The sequence below is a fragment of the Odontesthes bonariensis genome, chromosome 14 (genome assembly GCF_027942865.1).
Source record: "Odontesthes bonariensis isolate fOdoBon6 chromosome 14, fOdoBon6.hap1, whole genome shotgun sequence".
Lineage (NCBI taxonomy): Eukaryota > Metazoa > Chordata > Actinopteri > Atheriniformes > Atherinopsidae > Odontesthes > Odontesthes bonariensis.
Genome location: NC_134519.1, coordinates 25,381,196 through 25,400,770, shown reverse-complemented (window position 1 = coordinate 25,400,770; position 19,575 = coordinate 25,381,196). Strand labels below are relative to the sequence as shown.

At 40.2% G+C, this 19,575-nt stretch overlaps 1 protein-coding gene across 7 annotated transcripts in view; it reads right to left on the bottom strand.

Annotated features, from left to right (window-relative positions):
- astn1 (astrotactin 1) overlaps positions 1–18,384 on the bottom strand; it is a 357,848-nt gene extending 339,464 nt beyond the window's left edge. For all 7 annotated transcript variants that reach the window (XM_075483746.1, XM_075483748.1, XM_075483747.1 and 4 more), the window contains exon 1: positions 18,008–18,384. In XM_075483746.1, coding sequence (XP_075339861.1) covers positions 18,008–18,317 — 310 coding nt within the window. In that variant the 5' untranslated portion in view covers positions 18,318–18,384. The remainder of the gene's footprint in view (positions 1–18,007) is intronic.
- Between the last annotated feature and the right edge of the window lie 1,191 nt (positions 18,385–19,575).

Here is a 19,575-nt window from a genome sequence, read left to right as displayed (position 1 = left end):
ACAAATGGAAGATTCATGACCATGTACATATTTCACCAGCTTAGCACATGTGGCATGCGTACCACATTTACAACCGTCTGCAGCAGTTCTAGTGCCAGCCTCTGGCCAGGCTCGACGTCGAGTGAAAAGAAAAATACATTTCCCATTAATCGACCGGGCTTATGTTTCTCCGATGCCGTATCCACCTTTGACACGCTCGTCCAGGTGATTTTACGAGACATCTCACTGAAATGTTGCAATGCCAGCTCAGTATAATGTGAAAAAAAAGGTAGGGAAAAAATATGAGACATCCATTTCTTTTGTTAGCTCCCGGCAGAAGCTTCAGTGAATGGAACAGAAAGAGAGAAGGTTCCTGTGGAAAGTAATACATCTCTTCCTGTCTGATATCCGGTGCAGTAGCAATATGAGGTCATGGACAGAATCGAGTCTTTGAGATTTTACTCCTCTCACATTAGGGCCGAGCCCTGCGAGAATATTTCCAAACTTTCTTCCACTGTGTAGCCAATTTTAATTTTAATCAAATTTACTCCCTAACTTTAAGGACAAATCATGGCAACTATTTCATGACTGCAAGCCAGTTTGAAATGGCAAATTCTAATTATTGCCCTGGGTCTACTATTGCTTTTTCAAAAAAACAACCTAAGCACACTTTATTATTTGACCAATCCGTTTTGGTCTTTGATCAGCAGCAACTCTTTAATCTAATTATCATGGTGCAGAATAGAGACAGCTCTTTATCAGGACATTTCTTATGCATGGCTGATAATGTGGTTATTCAGTTACACTCTTTGTGTATGATAACTCGGTGCCTATCATAATCTGTGTCATTTAGTTGACAATTAGGCAGCAGTCCCAATCACTGCTGCATAACCGGAATAATAATTCACATTGTGCCACTGCAGTCATTTTATCAAAGGAGCTATTGGCAGTGTCAGAGCCATTTCAGTACGTCCACATTCCCGCATGTGTCATGCTGGCCCTTCGATGTCAATTCTCGCATTCAGAGACAGCAGTTTTTTGCGGCTGCTTTCCTTCCTCAACAATAGCAGCTATAAAATAATCTAGGTTCGTGGGTAGCTGCGTCAGAAAAGAAAATAGAACTTGAAATTAGGGGGGGGAAAGTTACCTGTGCAAATATAAAACCGACATCCTAAAGAACTGAATAAACAAACAACTTGACATGTGACCTAACCTCGGAGGTGAATTCAAAGGTTATGCCATATTGGCATATCAAGGCCACAGTGGAAACGACAAGGTATTTTTCTTTTCTTTTTACCTGGACCCCTACAAACACATGTTCACTTTGAGAAAACTGCTGAGAAACTAGAGGAGAATGTCTGTGTCCCATTTTGAGTTCTGACTGATTGATCTTCAGTAACCATATTTCCCTTGGTTCAGACTAAGAGACTGACATAACAAGGTCAGCAAAATGCCAAAGGAGATGTGCCATAAAGTAGCTGCAAATATCTACACACTAATAAACTAGCCAACAACCCAAAAAAGTCAAGACAACCTGCTGAGGTTTAAGTGGTAGATTCGAACTGACATTGTTATTTTTATTGTGTCCCTCTATGGGTAAAATGTATCCGTAGTTTATTTCTACTTGGGTGACTGATGAAGACAGACGTGCATTTGTAGATTTATATAATCTATGACACCTTACTGTCAGCTGCATGACCTGAACAGCTAAATTGCTTTAGGTATTTTTAAAGCAATATTTACTTAATGGAGGTTTTAACGTTGCACAGATTAATTCAGAAAGTTAGCTTTACAAGCTTAAAACGTCCAGCCTTTTTAACCACTTGTGTCACAACCTTGGACCAATCACTTCATTGACGATGCAGGGACATGCACAATTAATTAGGAAATACGCATAGGACTAACTGAAAATTGTAAATAGATGTCAGGTTAAACAAGAAACGTAACTAGAAATGCACTCAGAGAGTGCAGACCTCCGCCAACCGCCAACCTACCTGTGGATAGCGAGCCATGTATGGACATACGTTCCTGATGTGGGCTACTTGTTCTTTGGCGCTGTCAGCAGAAGAGGCATTCCCTTCTCCCTATTCATTATTGAACAGCAGTGTTCGCCGTTATTAATTATTATTAATATTATTATTATTATAATGTTTTGTCGGGAAGCAGTGTTCACCGTTCTCATTACGCTATATGCAGTTATGCACACTGGCTTGCCGTGCAAGTAAATCCGCGCACTATGCATTCTGTCTGGCTTTGGGCACGCTATATGCAGTTATGCACACTGGCTTGCCGTTGCAATCTTTTGTTGTGCTAATTACAGCAAATCCGCGCAATATGCATTCAATCCGCGCACTATGCATTCTGTCTGGCTTTGGCTCTGTTTGGCTTTGGCACCTTGAGGTCGCGCCACCTTGTGGCAGGTCGCAAGATTGCAGCACGAACAGACGAACATCCAGACAAACATCCAGACAAAGCAACAGACAAACTCGGGCGATCACATAACCTCCTTGGCGGAGGTAATTAAGGTTTGATGTTAGCGAGGTCCAAGAAATTGTGGTTTTCAGTATAGCAGACGTACTGCGTTACTTGAATTTCCACATTTGTCACATGATGTCATGATTCTATTAGAGCAGTGATATTGGCAGCCACATTGGCAGAGCAAAATCAAGAGAAGAGCCACTTTTACGACAACATACTAGGTCCCCTTATGTAAATATGCATTTCTATATATAAAACATCCCACCAAAAAAGAAACAACACAGCCAATACATTTTCAATTAAGACCATATTTACCTTAATACTGGGATGAGCGGAAGCTGGCGTGCATGTCCTTGACTTTCTTCATGTTGTATTTGTAGTTTGTTGTTGTAATCATAGTGAGACATTCAAATTGGGCATGGTTTTTGCCCTTTTTTTAATTAAAAACTGATCCATTGTGCCTGAATCTCACGGTATACTCGACGTTTGCCTGCTCGTCCCCTCTCTGGCGTCTTCATGCTGATTTTAGTTTGGTTTTTGTGCTGGTTTTTGCCCTTTTTTAATTAAAAACCGATCCATTGTGCCATCATCTCGCGCTGGCTAAAGGAGCTAGCATGCACTGCGGTCAAGTGTGATGGTGGTTTAAGCGGGCTGCGTTGCCAGGTTTATCAGTTATCATCCCTTTTGGAAACACCATTAAGCCTTAATTAATACTTAATAAAAAATACTTAAAACTTCAAAAACGCAAACTTAAAGGGGAACTGCGGTATTTTCAACATTAAGCCTCTTTTCTGAGTCGTCTGCAATGTTTTAGAACCCCCCTCTAGGGGTGGAACGGTACAAAAAAACTCACGGTTCGGTACGTACCTCGGTTTGGACCCTACGGTTCGGTACATTTTCGGTACAGTGCCAAAGGAGGCGTGTAGCGAGGTTCGAGCACATGTAATAGATATCTGAATCCTGCCTCTTCTACAGTGGAATATGGGCACATAGCAGATGCGATGCAAATTCCAATTGCTTCGGTAATTTTTTTTGCTCTGCATGTATTCGTATCCAGGGGTTGTTGTAATACATTTGGTAGACGTAATTGGTCGGGTCTTTTCATGGTTCTATAGAACGCATCTGACGTAGGTGTGTGGTGGTCGGTAGCTACGCCCCTTGTCATGCTATCACGGCTGAAATGTTTCATCATACCACACAGACAGAACCGGCGCGTGTTTAATAAGTTAAACTTACACTGGTCTCCTTTGTCTGCGGCGCTCTGCTCTCCTTTCTTCCTTCATGAAACGAAGAAGTATCGCCTGCGCATGATCCTGACTCTCTGTGAGCTTTTCCAGCCTCGATATTAGACGCCTGATGTGATCGTCCATGATCAATATCACCATCATGCAGACCATGAACACGGTGGCCTCCCCGCTCTCCATATTAGCTTCTTTGTGGTGTTTTTTCTTCTCTCCTTACTTTTACCGGGTTTTGTTTTGTTGTTGAATGTGGCGCTAAACGGCTAACGTAACACGTCACTGATGCAGACGGCTGCGCGCGGCGCATCAGTCCCGACCTGGTCCCGACTCATGTGCGAATGCAGACTGAAACAGCTCCGCTGGGGAAGGACAGTTATCAGAACGAAATTCGAGTAGGACAGTTCTGATAACTGCATTCTTATAACTACTCTGTCCGAAAGCGTATATCTCTACGGACCAATCAGAGCTTGCATGTGGCAGTGTTAAAATGGGTCCTGAAGGAAACTCTTGCAAAATAACAGTTCCGCGTTCAGATCAATATTAAACTTCCGTACCGTGTGTATTCTGCGTGGCAATGCGCGTACCGAACCGTGACCCCCGTACCGTGACGGTTCGGTACGAATACATATACCGTGGCGGCCCTACCCCCCTCACCGCTTTTTTGATGTTTACTGCTGTCTCCGGTATTTGCCTAATTTTGATTCTTCTCAACCTGCTTCAGAATTGCAAGTCATGCGCATGTCTAGAAAGGTCCGTAAAAGCACAATAAACATCCGTTTTCAAAATCATCAACTCACCGGAGTGGTTACTAGTGTGCACTGGTAATCCATATCAAATTTCGTGGCGAAAAGTTGCTTCTGTCGTGTTTTATTTGGCAGCTCGTTCATGCTCGCACTATTTTCTTAGCGGTGGCGGAGTAATATCAACGAATATCCAGGACAAAATGTCAAAAGAGGCTTGAAAATACCGCAGTTCCCCTTTAATAAAAATACTTAATACTGTTCAGTATTCGCTGTGTGTTATTTTAAAAAATTTATTGTTATTGTTACCATATTGTTATAAGCTACTATGCGAGTGTGAGCCACCAATTAAAGCTTGAGGAGCCGCACAATGAGTTTTTTCTGCTCCAAACATAGTTTTAAATCAGTTGCTCAGAATGTTTTTGGACTGACAATCAATAATGAATACTAAGATGTAATAACGTCTTATTTTTTGTCAATGGAATAAATTGGATTTCATTTTCCATTTTTACTTTGCGGGTGAAACTGAAGATAAAAGTCAGCTTAGTGGGTTACATCGATGCATTTCTAACATCAAAGACCAGTTTGGCCAAACAGGAACTGTTTCACCCAAAACCTTCCAACATATCAGGAGATTCTGAAGAGACTCTACAGAGCTCAATCAAACCTTAAAGTTAAACAGCCCTCTAAAGAAACCACTGCTAGAGTGTCGTATTGCCTTTGAACCGATGTCCTTGTGTGTAACACCTCTCCCGGTGGTTGAAAAACTGACAGATCGAGGCCAGCCTGTGGTGACAGTAGCAAATTAAGATGTATTGCTTTTACCGGGATGATGAAATCAGGACATCATAGGGGGAAACCAAGAAACTAGTCTGCTGCTCTAAACACATGAACATACATGCTTCCTCTGATAGAACCTGAAAACCTCTGAGGAGCCTCTTGGTTTTTCTTATGTTTATAATTTCATTTGTGATTGTGCGCACACATAGTAACAACGTTCCTCAATCTTTTCATGTGTTTGCTGTGAAAATCTCAAAGACAGCGTGTTCATGGGTTGTCATAAATTACGACAACCTAATCTTAAAACAACGGTGGAAAATATTCCATGGTGGTGCCCAACTGTTTGTTCACCTCCTGAACCTCTCCCACTGGCCTCTGTGAGCCTGCATACAGATTAAAGTTTCTTTCCACCTTGATGTCTCCTGTCCTGACTACCTAATAAAACACGTTGGCAGCAGCACAATATTTGAGAACTGTATCCATAAGCTGTAAGAGAACCGGCAAAGATTGCTAGATATTTGAGAGGGCCTCGTTGATGTTACTGTTTTCTCAATAACTTCTACCCTTCCCTAAAATTGACTTTATTTTCTCAGTGTCATTATAAAGTTAATCAATCAGCATAACAAGTCTTTACAAGGGGTCTGAATACTTATGTATATATGTACATTGGCCATTTCAGACGTGCAATTTTAAAAAAGCAACAAAACACTTAGGAGAACTGTGTTTACAAGCAGTGTTTCCCACACATAGACTAATTCGTGGCGGTACGCCACAGATTAAACACCGGCCGCCACATATTGCGTTTCGTTATTATTATTTTTTTTAACGCTATTCAAAAAATACTCGTATTCGTTAAGCTGCATTTCCTTTCCCTGCTCTCCCTCCGTCTCTCTCGCATAGCCTACTCTCACACACACACACACACACACACACACACACACACGTTGTCCCGTCCCGACCCATAGCAAACAAGCGATTACGCCTTCTTTATAAAGTTAACTAGTCGCAAGTTTGCTGTAAAAAAAAAAAAAAAAAAAAAAAATGTAGTTGGGTTGTCGAGGTCTAAACACTAGCAGCTGTGAATCAAATAAAGTAGGTTTTTTAAACTCTTACACTGAATGTTTGCTGCTTCAATCCAGATGAGTATTGAAAAATATTTTCCGCGATTGAAAAAGAGAAGTGCATGTTGAGGATGAGGAGCAGCCTGAACCGGAGGTATCAGTCTGAAACAGCTAATTACACTGCTCGGACTGTTCAGCTATGTTATTAATTTGTTTACAATGAAGATGTGAAAATCTGCAGATAAGCCGTGTCACACATCCTTACGTCCCCCATAATTTTCCTTGATGGAGAAATGATCCAGGTTCTTAACTCCCAATGTGACATATATGTCACATTACAGATCTCTGACAGTGGGGGGTGGTATTTTGGAAAAAAATTCTGAAATGGGTTCTATGTGGTCTATTTAGTCTGTGTTATGACCCCCTTAATTTTCATTTAAGTAGAAATGGGTCTGGGTTCTTACAATAAAGTTTTGTGTGACCAATTATTAACGAAGGAATTATTTTAATTTTTATTTTTTACCCCCGGCCCACCACCACACATTGCCTTCACATCTGTGGGAAACACTGACATGGATGCATAAACTATATATTCAATCCAGTTGGACGAGTCTACAATGTTCCATAGACAGTGCATGCAAACAATGTCAGATTTTAAATACTTTAGAATGGTTTAAGTAGAAGAGAATCCCGATGTTTGTTAAAGCTCAAGGACATGCATGTGCCTTTCGTTGAGCAAGGCTGCATGTAAACAAAACTTCCTGTATGTTTACAAGAAACCTTCAGAGGCAGCATTCAATACTTGATATTGTTTTCTGTTTTCTAGCTGTAAGCTACATTCTGGGTCCCATTTATCAAGTATCTTTTATTCATACGTAAAAACTAAAGCAAACATGTTCTAACAGTAGCTCTTGGATGGAAATATTAAAGACAATCAAAACGGATGCAAATGCACTCGTTTTGTTCTCCGTTACCTAGATTCTGACATCACAGGAAGGAACAGCAGAGCGGGAGAGAAGGTGAAAAGCTGTAACTGAGACTAAATTGCCCCTGAGCTGAGCATTATTTGAAGATTTGATGTTTGATACCTTAATGCTCTTTTATTATCATCATTATTCAGATAGCAGTGTGTGGAGATAAAGGTGCCACCTCAAACATATCTTATTCCTTCCTTCCTGTCTTCCCCTGCTGTGGTGATAAAAACGCCACCTTTCTTTAGAACTCCTGTCTAAGCACCCGATCATGTCACCATGGTAACCATTCACTTGCAGTTATTTGCCTTCTGATCTCTTTCTGTCTCCTTCTCTCGCTCAATCTTTATCTCCTTGCTCTCCTCCTGTCTAATTCCTCCTCGTACGCTCCCCTGCACAGTTCTCAGAGCTCTCCTTGTGCAAACACCAAAACAATCCTTGATCTCTGCTTGATGTTAAAAAATTTATCCTCAGAAAGGATGGCATGAGCGGGGCACAAACCAATGGAAGATTTTGCTGTGCGAAATCACTGTGCGGATGAAGATTTAGCTCAAGCATTTTGGGCATGAAGTAAGTTTTGGACAGGATGAACTTCAAAGGATGGATACTTCGAAAAGGAAGGAGGGTAGGGGGAATATAAGGGGTCCTATAATTGTGACCAATCAAATTAGGTCCCTTCAACATGAATTCCAAGATGTGGTCTTGAACAGATTATATTTGAAAAGTTTTATGAAGCCACAAAAAAAACATGAACCAAGTATGCTTGCCCGAGTATTTTCACTGGAATAGATGCCCTCTGTGGGCTAAAACAGCCACCCTCAACCGTACATCAGGGTGTAAAATGTCTAAACAATAGATATCCAAGTGTACAGTACAAGGCAACAAATCAGATGAGTTTACATTAAACTGACTCTCAAATCTAAATTTCATGAATGTGAATACTGAATTTAGAGTTATATGATCAACTTAAAGGAACTGTCAATTCAGTTCTACATATTATACAACTTATAGCAGCATAAAATATTCAGACTACTTGTAACCGTAATACCTGCTGTTTTTTCTGGATAAGAGTGGAATGCATGGTCTTGTGAGTTGCAAATAACCAGCCTATCCTCAGCATCATACCACCCTTATCTTTGTGTGGTGTGTGCTGTTCCTTTGCAAACTTGGAAATGGTTAGGAGGACCTTTTCAGTAAAAACTTATAATTAACCTCTAAAGTACCAAGAAGCTCTAGGACCATATTTACTACAGTATTTACAAGCTCTTAGCACACCTTGCTTTGACGCTGAAAAACTGCTGTTACGATGTACTTAAATTAATGGCTGAATGGCATGGACAAAGACATATTTTGTCTTACTTTGGGTAACATGTGCTTACCACTCCTTTTCATAGCACAAAATTTGGGAATTTGCGTAAAAATGCATTTTTTTTTATCTCCACCTGAAATTACTACTTCTCCTGCGAGCAGGAAGCTGCAGGGAGTGGAGAGAGTGTATTGTGGAGAGGAGAGAATGTCTTCTCAATTATGGTAATGTATTTGAAATGCCAGAGGAAGATATTATCAGAACATGGAGATTGCCGAGAAACATTACTTACTGCAGGACATCTAAGACAACCAAGGATAATTACAGTGATAAAAATAATAACAGATTCCTCTTTAATCATCTGGCCCTTTTCTGAACATAGTTACTTTACAAAAATAAATAAGAGCAGACAAAAGAGATACTCTAAGAATAAAAATCAGTAAATAAACTTCTTTTTTTAATCGTAGTCCTCCCTATTTTTCTTTTATTTCTAATTAAGCTGAAATTTCATCATCAGTATTTTGACCTGTGCTCTCTCTCTCCTGCCTGATGTCTCGAAGCCAATAGTGCAGAGGTCTATAACTTGCCTGACTGGTCAGGAGGCTCACCGAGATGTAACGTTTATGTTCACATGCCTTCATTAACCAGAATAGCAGTCTTTCACAGAACTAAGGGAGTCTACAACAGACAAGGATTTAATGATTTGATATTTACGGCACCCTGATGAGCTGTCCGTGGTGCTGAACTTTGACACAATGAAAGTGGAATAGAAAGTAGTTAAACCGACTTAATTATTCACTTAAGTGAAAGAAAGGTAATTTAAAGTTAATTTAGTTAATTTAAATGAAGTGGGCAAATTAACAGTCCGTTTGATCAGAGGCAAGCAGCCCAAGTCAAATATGATCAACTTTACAAGTGTTTTTGTCCAAGAAACACTTGTCTGTGCTGTTCATATACCACTCACTCCTGATTATCAGAGAGTTAGCTCATTTACAGCTCTACGCCACACTTCAGTCATCATTGCAATGAGCTAGCTGTGTCTGTGTTTATTGATCAGTACAACATTAGTTGTGGTATTGGAACACAGCTCTTTTCACATGATGCAATATGCTGCTAAGAATGTGAGAGTAGTTTTACATCATAGCCTAGATCACATGCAAGTACTGAAACGTTTCTCTTACATGAAAAAAAAGGGAATAACAAAATTAACATAACGGAAGGTACATTAAGATGAGCTACAAACATGGCCCGAAAAAAAAACATTATCTCACATGAAACATACAAACCACCTGCAGTTAACGATGTTAGAACAAGTTCAAAGCAGCTTAACACAAAACCAGGGTACTTTAGTTCTGTTATACTGGCCAGAAAGAACGAGATTTAAGGCAGGAAAGACGTTCATCAACAGCTCAACCGTGTGTCAATTAGTTTGCAGTTTTTGGTAGTAACTCACAGCAAGCCGTACAGCCCTGTGAATGGAATGTATGTTATGAACTTTCTTTCTCTACACTCATGTAAAGCACTTGGAACAACGTAGCATATTTGATTTTTGAAGCGAGAATACTAAGAGATTGGAAGCCTCTGGTTCTATAGATGGGCATAAGTTGGCCACAATTACGTAACTCACCTATGCTTAGGAACAGCACTAAATTCAGCACATCCAATTAACAAATGAGTTTTTTGCTCACTAAGCTCAGCTAAGTGTCTCTGACACCCTACATGCACAGTAATTAGATGTCTCTGTAACATATTCATTATGGCAAGAGTATATGAGGGCGGTTTTAATTGCTCTGGGGGACACAGTGGTAGACCATTGTTTCATGCCAGGATCTCATCTCATGTTAAAATTTCTTTTCAATAATGGAACCACAATTACTGAGCAAAGATGTGAAGTTCCTCTCAACAATTATTGATGATTATGATGATTTTTCAACCAATTCTCTCTTTGACAACAGTATTGCAATTCATCTGTCTTGAATACTTTGACCCTGGTGATGTGAGCATGAAGATGGAGATGTGAAGTTCTTTTTGAATGCCACTGCTCTGCAGCCAGGCTGAATCTGTCAGTAAAGCAGGAACCACTTGTCTTTTTTTTTTTTTTAAGGCTGCACAGCATGGCACATTCATTGCAGAGGCTCCCAGTAATTACCTAATTATAATGGATATAGAACAGGTTGAATAACACCAGTATTTAAAGTTGAACAATTCTCTGTCTAACTTGATTAGGACAAAGTAATTATATGGATATTTGCTCAGGTTGGTCAGATCTCACTCAGGCCCATGGGAAGAAACACAAATATTTTTCTTCAACATACTCTTAAGTCTTAAGTCTTAAGTCTCGTAAGTCTTGGATTTCTTTAGATGTAAAAAGGCCAGTATTTATTCAAATTAACAGAATTGGAAAAAATATTTTTAAAAAAAAATGTAAAAAGAGAGGTCCACCCAGCATAATAGATGCAAAATAATATTGTCTGACAGCTTTCACTTCAGCCAAAGGCCAGAGATCAGCTGGTATTCATGTAAATAGGACGTTGAAAGCAATGGTCTTTCAAGATGTTTTTTGTTTGTTTCTGTATATTGTAAATCTGTATTCTTGAGTGGTTCAACATTTTCTTTGTTTGATATGCTGATCATATTCTGTTATCAGTGCAAATGGTCAAATTCAGAGCAAATGTTATTAGCCTACAAACTTTGTGAAAAAAAAGAGAAAAATATGAACTCATGCTCTCTGTGATCTGCTTTGCAAAATCACAAAATCTCCACTTGATGTAAATGGCAGAGTTATGCGTTTTTAAATATTGTTGAGTGGGGGGTTCTAAAATGAAATTATTTTATTTGCATATTACTGTTCAATATAGGCCTGGGTGAAGATGCTTTCCAAAGATAAAGTAAAAAAAGATGTCATGTCAGTTTTACTTTGCTGTTTTAAAGGATGAAGACTGCACAGTCTTTCCTGTATTGAGTTCAAAACTGGCCAAAAGTTCTATAGATAAGCAACACCTATAAGGACTGCAGGTAGTTTCTATCAAAGCAGTTGCTCTGACCGATGGACAAACCCTAGATATCAGGGAAATAATATGTTTTCATTCATATCAATGGTTGGGTGAGTGGACTTTTTTTTATTGCATGTCAAATGTAACAAGTTAAAACAGCCTCCAGGTGTCCTGTTCAGCATGATGAGCAGGATGATGCTCTCAGGACTCAAAAGGTGACTTGACACATACTCGCACCTCTACAGTTTACTGCATATTTCACTGCCACAAATATATACTTTCTGTGGCATACACTTGAATTGTACAGCTAAATTGTTTCTCCACAAAGAGGCTTTGAATGGCAGGCTGTTTAGAGCAGCCTCCCTCCAAGCATCCCAGCGTAGATGAACAAATCACTGACGGGGAAAATACAGTTCGAGTCTTTCCCAGAGGGCAACTTTATTTCCTCACCTCCCACACAATTTATGACACAACACTAAAAGGGTAAATTTCTAATAACGCAGCCCGGCTTCTCTGACACTAACGAGTGGCTGCAGTCCTGCAGCAAGAATTTACTGTCAGTCACAGAATCCCCTCTTTTCAAATTGCTTCTTAGGTGCTTCACAGAGAGGCAATTGGGTGAGAGCAATATGAGCCGCTGTAAAAAGTGGAAAACGTGTTGAATTTAAATCTCACCCAGCACCCCATCGCCAAACACATTTAAAAACCTGATACACCTTTTAAACTATGTTACTTGGGGCAATGAAAATATAAAAATATCAGCATGCTTTAAAACAAGGTGACTTTTTTCTCTTCTCAAAATGAGGGACACTGCTTGAGGGTTTCACTTTTAACTATAACACTGAGAGCATCGCTTAAAATTGTTGAGATCTCTGAGTCTCTAAGGTTTTCAATGCTCAAATAATTACCAGGGATTATCCAAATTTAAAGTGTCTTAACGAGAAATGGAAGATGATGAAGGACTGCGTTTGCCAGCAGGACTCGCAGCTGCTGCCTGATAAGCTCCAACTGACTGAAGTGGCCAAGGCCTTGTATTTCAAGTGATACTCAGATATTCTACTAAGAACAACTTTTCACCGTTGGGCTTGAAAGAAAGCTTAATTTATGTAAGTTACAACCATAATCGACTTTACCACTTATGATTATAGTCACCACGCTGTATCTTTCAAATACAAATTATTTTTGCCTGAATATATGGCTAAATACATGGCCCATTTTAAAGGAAAGTGGTAAATTGTACACTTACGCAGTACATATTTAGGAAAGCATGTGTTGAAAACCATTTTACTGCAGCAGGGGTTTGAAAACTGTGTTTTAGAATTAAAGTCAAGAAAAAAAGGGGTAGTATATGACTTCTGCTCCAACATAGCATCCATCTCCACCTGAGACATCAGTAAGATCCAAGATATTCTGTTGCACACTCAGATATCCGATTTCTATTTTTCTTTCTCTACCCAGTAAGAACACTTTAACCAGCAGCTACCACTGACACACAACTTAAGAGTTTCAGTATTTCATTTCATGCAAACAAAGCAGCATAAAGCTGCTCTAAAATGACAAGACTGCACATAGAGCATACCAGCAATCTGAGGGATCTACATTAAAAAGTTCCGAATGAATACACTGTCCAATACAGTGATGCTTGAGAAGGCCAGTCAAATATGGTGAGCATATACTAACAGATGCCAAAATGTATTTGACAACTCATCCAGATGATGATTCTCTACTGCTTTATTATTTCAAAATGGGCAAAACATTTTAACACCAAAATATTGAACAGAGTGCATTTTTATAGCCTTTTTCCATCACAAACAAGCTTACCATCTTTGAACCCCTCCTATCAATAAATACACTGAGGAAAAATTGTTGTTGGCTTACATACAGTCGTCAATTTAGTGACTGTGTTGCTATGTTTTGTGAATGTTCAGAGCTCTTCTAGAAACTTGCTTTTCATAAACACATCAAGCAACCCAATCTAAGTACTTCCTGTAAAGCTTGTCTACTTTCAGTGAAAGAGTCACCAGTCCTGGTTAGCATGCAGAAGGTCATGCTTCCCCACTTCAGGCATACTAAAGCGAGACCTCGTGCAGCTGCATCCTCCACAAAGCTGCACTAAATAAGGGTGCACTCAAGATTTCAGGAGACTAGTTTGACCACACAGATGCAAAAATGGCTGCTGATTTAACCATAGTTTGCTGAGTTAGTGGCAAACAGGACAAGCAGCAGCACTCTGAAAGGTGATTTTACATGTATCTCTTACTCAAACAAACATGTGCCTCTGCATTGTGTTTCTAAATTTTTCGAGTTAGCCTTCTGTTACTACCTTGAGTCTTGGCAAGATGCATGAGAAACCTTTGTGTGCCGGTGAGGAAATGTAAATATAGGCTCAGAGGAACAAGTACTACATCAATCAGAAGGAGACGATGGTAAGTTCAATAACAACATAATAAGGGCCAGTGTGAGACAATGATACGCAGATCACCAACAGCAGCTACAAAGACTTTAATGCTTCTACTCAAACAGCATTCAGCAGGCATCCTATCACACAGTTTTCAGTGTAATTACTGCTTTTTATCAATGCAGACACACCCTATCAGCTCAAATTGCTTTTGTTTCCTGAGAAGACATAGATGGAACGGATTAAAAACTCAGGTTTACAATCCAACGTGGACATTGGATTCACAAAGAAGGTTTTTATTTCAACAGCAAAGGAAATTAAGCAACAAACAAAGGGGGGGTACACAAATAAGAAAATTAAAGACTGCAGCTGCTCCACTGTTTATATTCATTTGGCAGGGATGCTACTTGAACCCCAAAAGCAGAACTGTTCGAGGCTCCCTGGTGTGAATTTTCATTAAAAGTTTTCTGTCCTGGAGCAGAATGGGACACATGGAAATGTCAGACACAAACTGAGATTCAATAATATGCGGCACCAGCCCAGAGACATTCCTTTACCCCATATTGAACTGACTATTGTCTAAATTACAACTTTAAATAACCAATTCACACAATTCAAATCTAGTGGTCTCATGGTGTAAACACTCAATAATACTGCAAACATCTTCTTGCCGTAGCACTATTCCCCACATCCATATGTCTGTTAAGTGAATCAGGCACACAAATGTGCAAACATTTGGAGCAACTTGATTTTTTCGAAGCTCTGCATTTCTTCTTCTGGGTGAAAAGGAAAAAGAAGAATTTCATATACATGCAAAGTAGCCACAATTTGTATTGCTATATTGTATAGCTTTGCATATTATTACCTCCGCCAAGGAGGTTATGTGATCGCCCGAGTTTGTCTGTTTGTCTGGATGTTCGTTCGTCTGTTCGTGCTGCAATCTTGCGACCTGCCACAAGGAGGCGCGACCTCAAGGTGCCAAAGCCAAACAGAGCCAAAGCCAGACAGAATGCATATTGCGCGGATTTGCTGTAATTAGCACAACAAAAGATTGCAACGGCAAGCCAGTGTGCATAACTGCATATAGCGTAATAATAACGGCGAACACTGCTTCCCGACAAAACATTATAATAATAATAATAATATTAATAATAATAATAATTAATAACGGCGAACACTGCTGTTCAATAATGAATAGGGAGAAGGGAATGCCTCTTCTGCTGACAGCGCCAAAGAACAAGTAGCCCACATCAGGAACGTATGTCCATACATGGCTCGCTATCCACAGGTAGGTTGGCGGTTGGCGGAGGTCTGCACTCTCTGAGTGCATTTCTAGTTAGCAATATTTTAACCAGCTTCATGAGGATGTCCCCCGAAATGTGGTTTAGGTAACTAGGTGAGCCCTGTCTGAAAGTAACTAATGGAATTTGCCTGCCATCTTAACACAGAGAATTACTTGTGTTATATTGAGGTAGTGTTGATAACACAGAAAATAGCCCTCTTTTACTACTGCAGATGTCCATATAATATTACTAAATCAAACAAGCAAAAAGAAGAGAAACAATCGTCTATTATTTCTTTAATAAATGAAGGTCAGTCTGTCTGAAAAATCTTTGAAAGTTTCTTCAAGTTCAGTCAAAAAAGCTTTTCAAAAGCTGATGAAATGTAATTCTCTTGAGAACTGTGCAAGGAAAAGAAGACCAAGACTTACAGAGACATGCTAATGTATGTGCACCCCTGGCCAAAACTTCTAGCTCGGTGAAAAGTCTAGTAAGAAGAGGATGAAGCGATTCCCAAAAGGCATAGAATAAGGATTAAATATTCTTTTCAAAATTTCAAGCAACGTCGGTGTGTTATTTGTGCTTTATTTAGGTGAAAAAAAGAAATAAACACCATGCAAATGTTTGGGCATCCCCAGGAGACAGTTGCAGACAGTGTCATAATAAACGTTTAACTGGTACATGCAAGACTGGATTAAATAAATGACCAGCTAATTCCGGAGGCAAACATCACACCTTATGTAAAAGGCTGAAAAGGAAAACAGGGTGGCTTCTACAACATCCTAGTTATCATAAAGACACCTCGAAATCCACCATAGACTATCTCAATAGGTGCAAGCTGGAGGTAGTGTTGTGTCCTTCAACGTCTTCCAACCTACATAGAATGTTCAAAAAAAGAAGAATATGGAGACAAACCTGTAAAGAGCAGTGCATGAAAGTCAACCCACTGAAGTCTTACAAAGTGCTGACCACGCAGGGAGCCGAGACTTGAGCTTCAACAACTTTTCCTGTCTTATCAATTTAATCTTTAAAAGTTGAAAATACAAAAGGCGTTTTGCTTAACATGTTTATACTTGAAAAGCTAATGGCTATTGGAAATCTTGTAACTTTTTTATTTGTTGACATTTTCACATGAACAGAAATTTTGGCCTGAGGTTTTGATTAAAGCAGTAGAAAACTTAATCAAAGTAAAAATAATTTCACCTAACATGTCGCTCTGTGGCTCCACTGACCTTTAAGTGCTGCTTCATGATAGTATTCAGGTTAATGTGCATGTTGTTTCCCAAGGCCTGTAACTCTATCAACCACAACCAGCTGCTTTAACAGCTAATAATCAATTCTAAACGCTGAGATGTAGATGCCCTGTATGTTATATACACAGCAGTTACACTACTGTTTGCATCACTGTAGTGTGTGTTGTTGTAACTAGTGGCAGTGCATAAAACCCTAAATGCTTCTGTTTTTAAACTAAATAACACTGAACACTATTATAACTCTAATTGTAATCATGAATTCTGGTAAAAGAAAGGCCAAATTCTATGGTAAAGTATGTAGGTACATTTAATCTGTAGCAGCTCTCAACTGTGTGCTAGCTGACAGTTTAAATGTAAGAGTATCCTAACGTAACCCTGACCCTGATTTGCAGGGGCGACAAAGCAAAAGGTGTGAATATACATATCAGAATGCTAAATCAATACCATCACGCAACTGTGACACAGCCTTTTTAATGCAGCTTGCTTTCAGTTTAACTTGTAATTTTTGAAGCCGATCATTTTCAGTCTCGCCATGAAGACGGTGCAAAATGTGTTTCACGTGGGAAACTGCTCTGAACACTGAAACAAATGACATAAGCATAAGAAAGGGCTCATTTAACCGCACATTTCTTTACTGCTTTTCTGTTTGATTGCAGGCTTGTGTTAATACAACTCAGAAACAATGCTGCGTGTACACTACCCCCCGCCCCCAAAAAAATAATAAAAAATAAAAAAAACAAAGCTCAAAACAACTTGATGTACATGTGTGACACTCAAAATGCTGAGTTAGTCTCGTAGCTGTTAGATTGATGCGGCGCCCCTATTAGCAGAGAGATTAAGCACCATGGACAGCGGCTGGTAAACTTCCTGCCAAACACGCTGTTACTCACATATACAACTCAACGTCGGGTTCAAATTCATTTCGCCCAAAGTAAAGTGGAAACCTCTCATTTATCAGAGGGCTTAAAGTGTTGCTTTTTAACAAGTAAAGTAACAATATACAACACGGGCCGCACAAAGTCACCACTTCTGGGCAGAAATATGGGCAAAAAAAGTTGGACTAAGGCGAGGAAAGTTTGGCTGCATGCTTGCTAACCAGTTAATTAGCAAGTTATTCTCCACACCTGTTAGCAAACCAAACCGTCGTGTGTGCAAGCAGCAAAGTGCTCAATAAAGGGCATTATAGTGACACTCCTATAACTCATTTATTTGTTATTTGCTTTATTCTAGTTAAAACATACATGTTTCCCAGCGCTGAGGCTATGGGGCCTATTAGCGCATCATCCAGTTCTAAGTGTTTCTCTACATAATGACATATTCCGCTAATTATTACCCAAGGAAACCTCCCGCAACACTCCCAAGCACTTCTGTTAGCTGTTGATTTTTGCCGGTGTATTTCACATAGCGTGCACCAAAACAGTGCAGCCGTGGTGTGTAGCTCGGCCTAAGCTAATAGACAGATGTTCTGTGTAAAAAATGAGGACTTAGCGGGCTTAAATCCGCTTAATTGGCGGCTAATGAACTCACCTAAGACAAAAAAGGGGAGCTCGGTGTTTTCCAGGTCGTCCACCACCACGACGTCTCCGGGGAAATCGTTTCTAACGGAGAACAGCAGCTTGGGCTCAGAGGCCGACGGACTGTGCATGATGCTCAGGTCGTTCTCCCTCAGAAACGGCAGCGCCGACACGGTGACACTCTTCATTTTGCACTCGGTGTCCTGGCTCTGGTCCTCGTCCCCGTTAAGACACCGGACGTTCGCCGCGTGAAAGACCAGAAGGAGCCAGGCGAACCCCAGCAGCCGAAGCAGCGGTCTCAGCTCCATGTTGCTGCTCGCCATCTCCGACGCTCCTTTTCCTCTCCCCTCCTCGCTGTTCCTCTTACAGGCTGCTTAAGTCTCCCACCCCGGCGGATGAGAGAGAAGCTGAGTGGATGAGAGGGAGTGTGGTACACCGGCGGGCTCTCTCAGTGTCGGAAACAAACGCCTCTTGTTTCTCTTCTACGATCAGTCACATGTTTTGTTTTTTTTTTCTTTTTTTTCTTTTTTTGTAGATACAGGACTGGGCATTGACTGTGGGGTTGTTTCAACGCTGCTGACCCCTTTACTGTAATTGATCGATAAACTCTCTTAATAGCTCTGTAATGGCTGAGCATAGATTACTAACAGCAAATGCACCCAAAGTGGCCCCAGGGTCCCATCAACAAAACCATCATAGTTTTTAATTTAATTGTATATTTGCTCCTTTATTCAAATTTGCATGTTATCTCCCAGGGACAGAACTGAGCCTCTTTAGTAGCTCGCCTGACCTCTTGATAGGGTGGACACTAAACTGGGTGCAGGGATAATTGCCTAATTGATGGTGCAGATGCACAAGCTGACTGCTAATACTCACTGTGCATTGTCAGTGTTTGTCATGTCTCATATATATCCAGGGCAAAGGATACTGTGTTGCCAGTTACCCCCCCTCTCCACCACAAAATGCAGAATGCTTTTTCAATAGCAGACTGATCTGGACACCAAGTAGGCCACGCAGGCACACATACTCTGTGTGTATAAGCCAAACTGCTCTAAGTCACACACAAGGATGTCTCTCAATGTCCTGTTGAAATAAACACTTGCTCCAAGTGGAAGTTTGTCACCTTCGCCGTATCTATCCAAAATTAAAATATACGCTTCTGATTCAATGGTACTTCCACATATATGTAAGTCATCCATGACACAGTGATGGAACCCATATGACCACACATTCTGGCTTTTTCACCTCTCACTGTTGCAGCCTGGATGGTTTATCTCTCCTTTGGCACCAGCAGCTACAGCATAGACTTATCTGAGTATACAACAAATGTCAACTGGTTTTCTGTCCATTAGAGATGAGCTCGCATCCCATTTTGCAACATTTCCGCACAGAGTTGGCATATGTCTTTATCCCCGTGTGATAATGTTTCTGGTTACAGTTTTGGATGCAATGGATGACTATGTTGAGTCCACTGTTGCCTAAAAATGAAAAAATGTGCAGCTAGGGTGATATTAGCGCCATGGCTATTTGTCATGCAGTGCTATCTGAGGGCTTCAAGGTTACGTGCATTCAACAATGGTT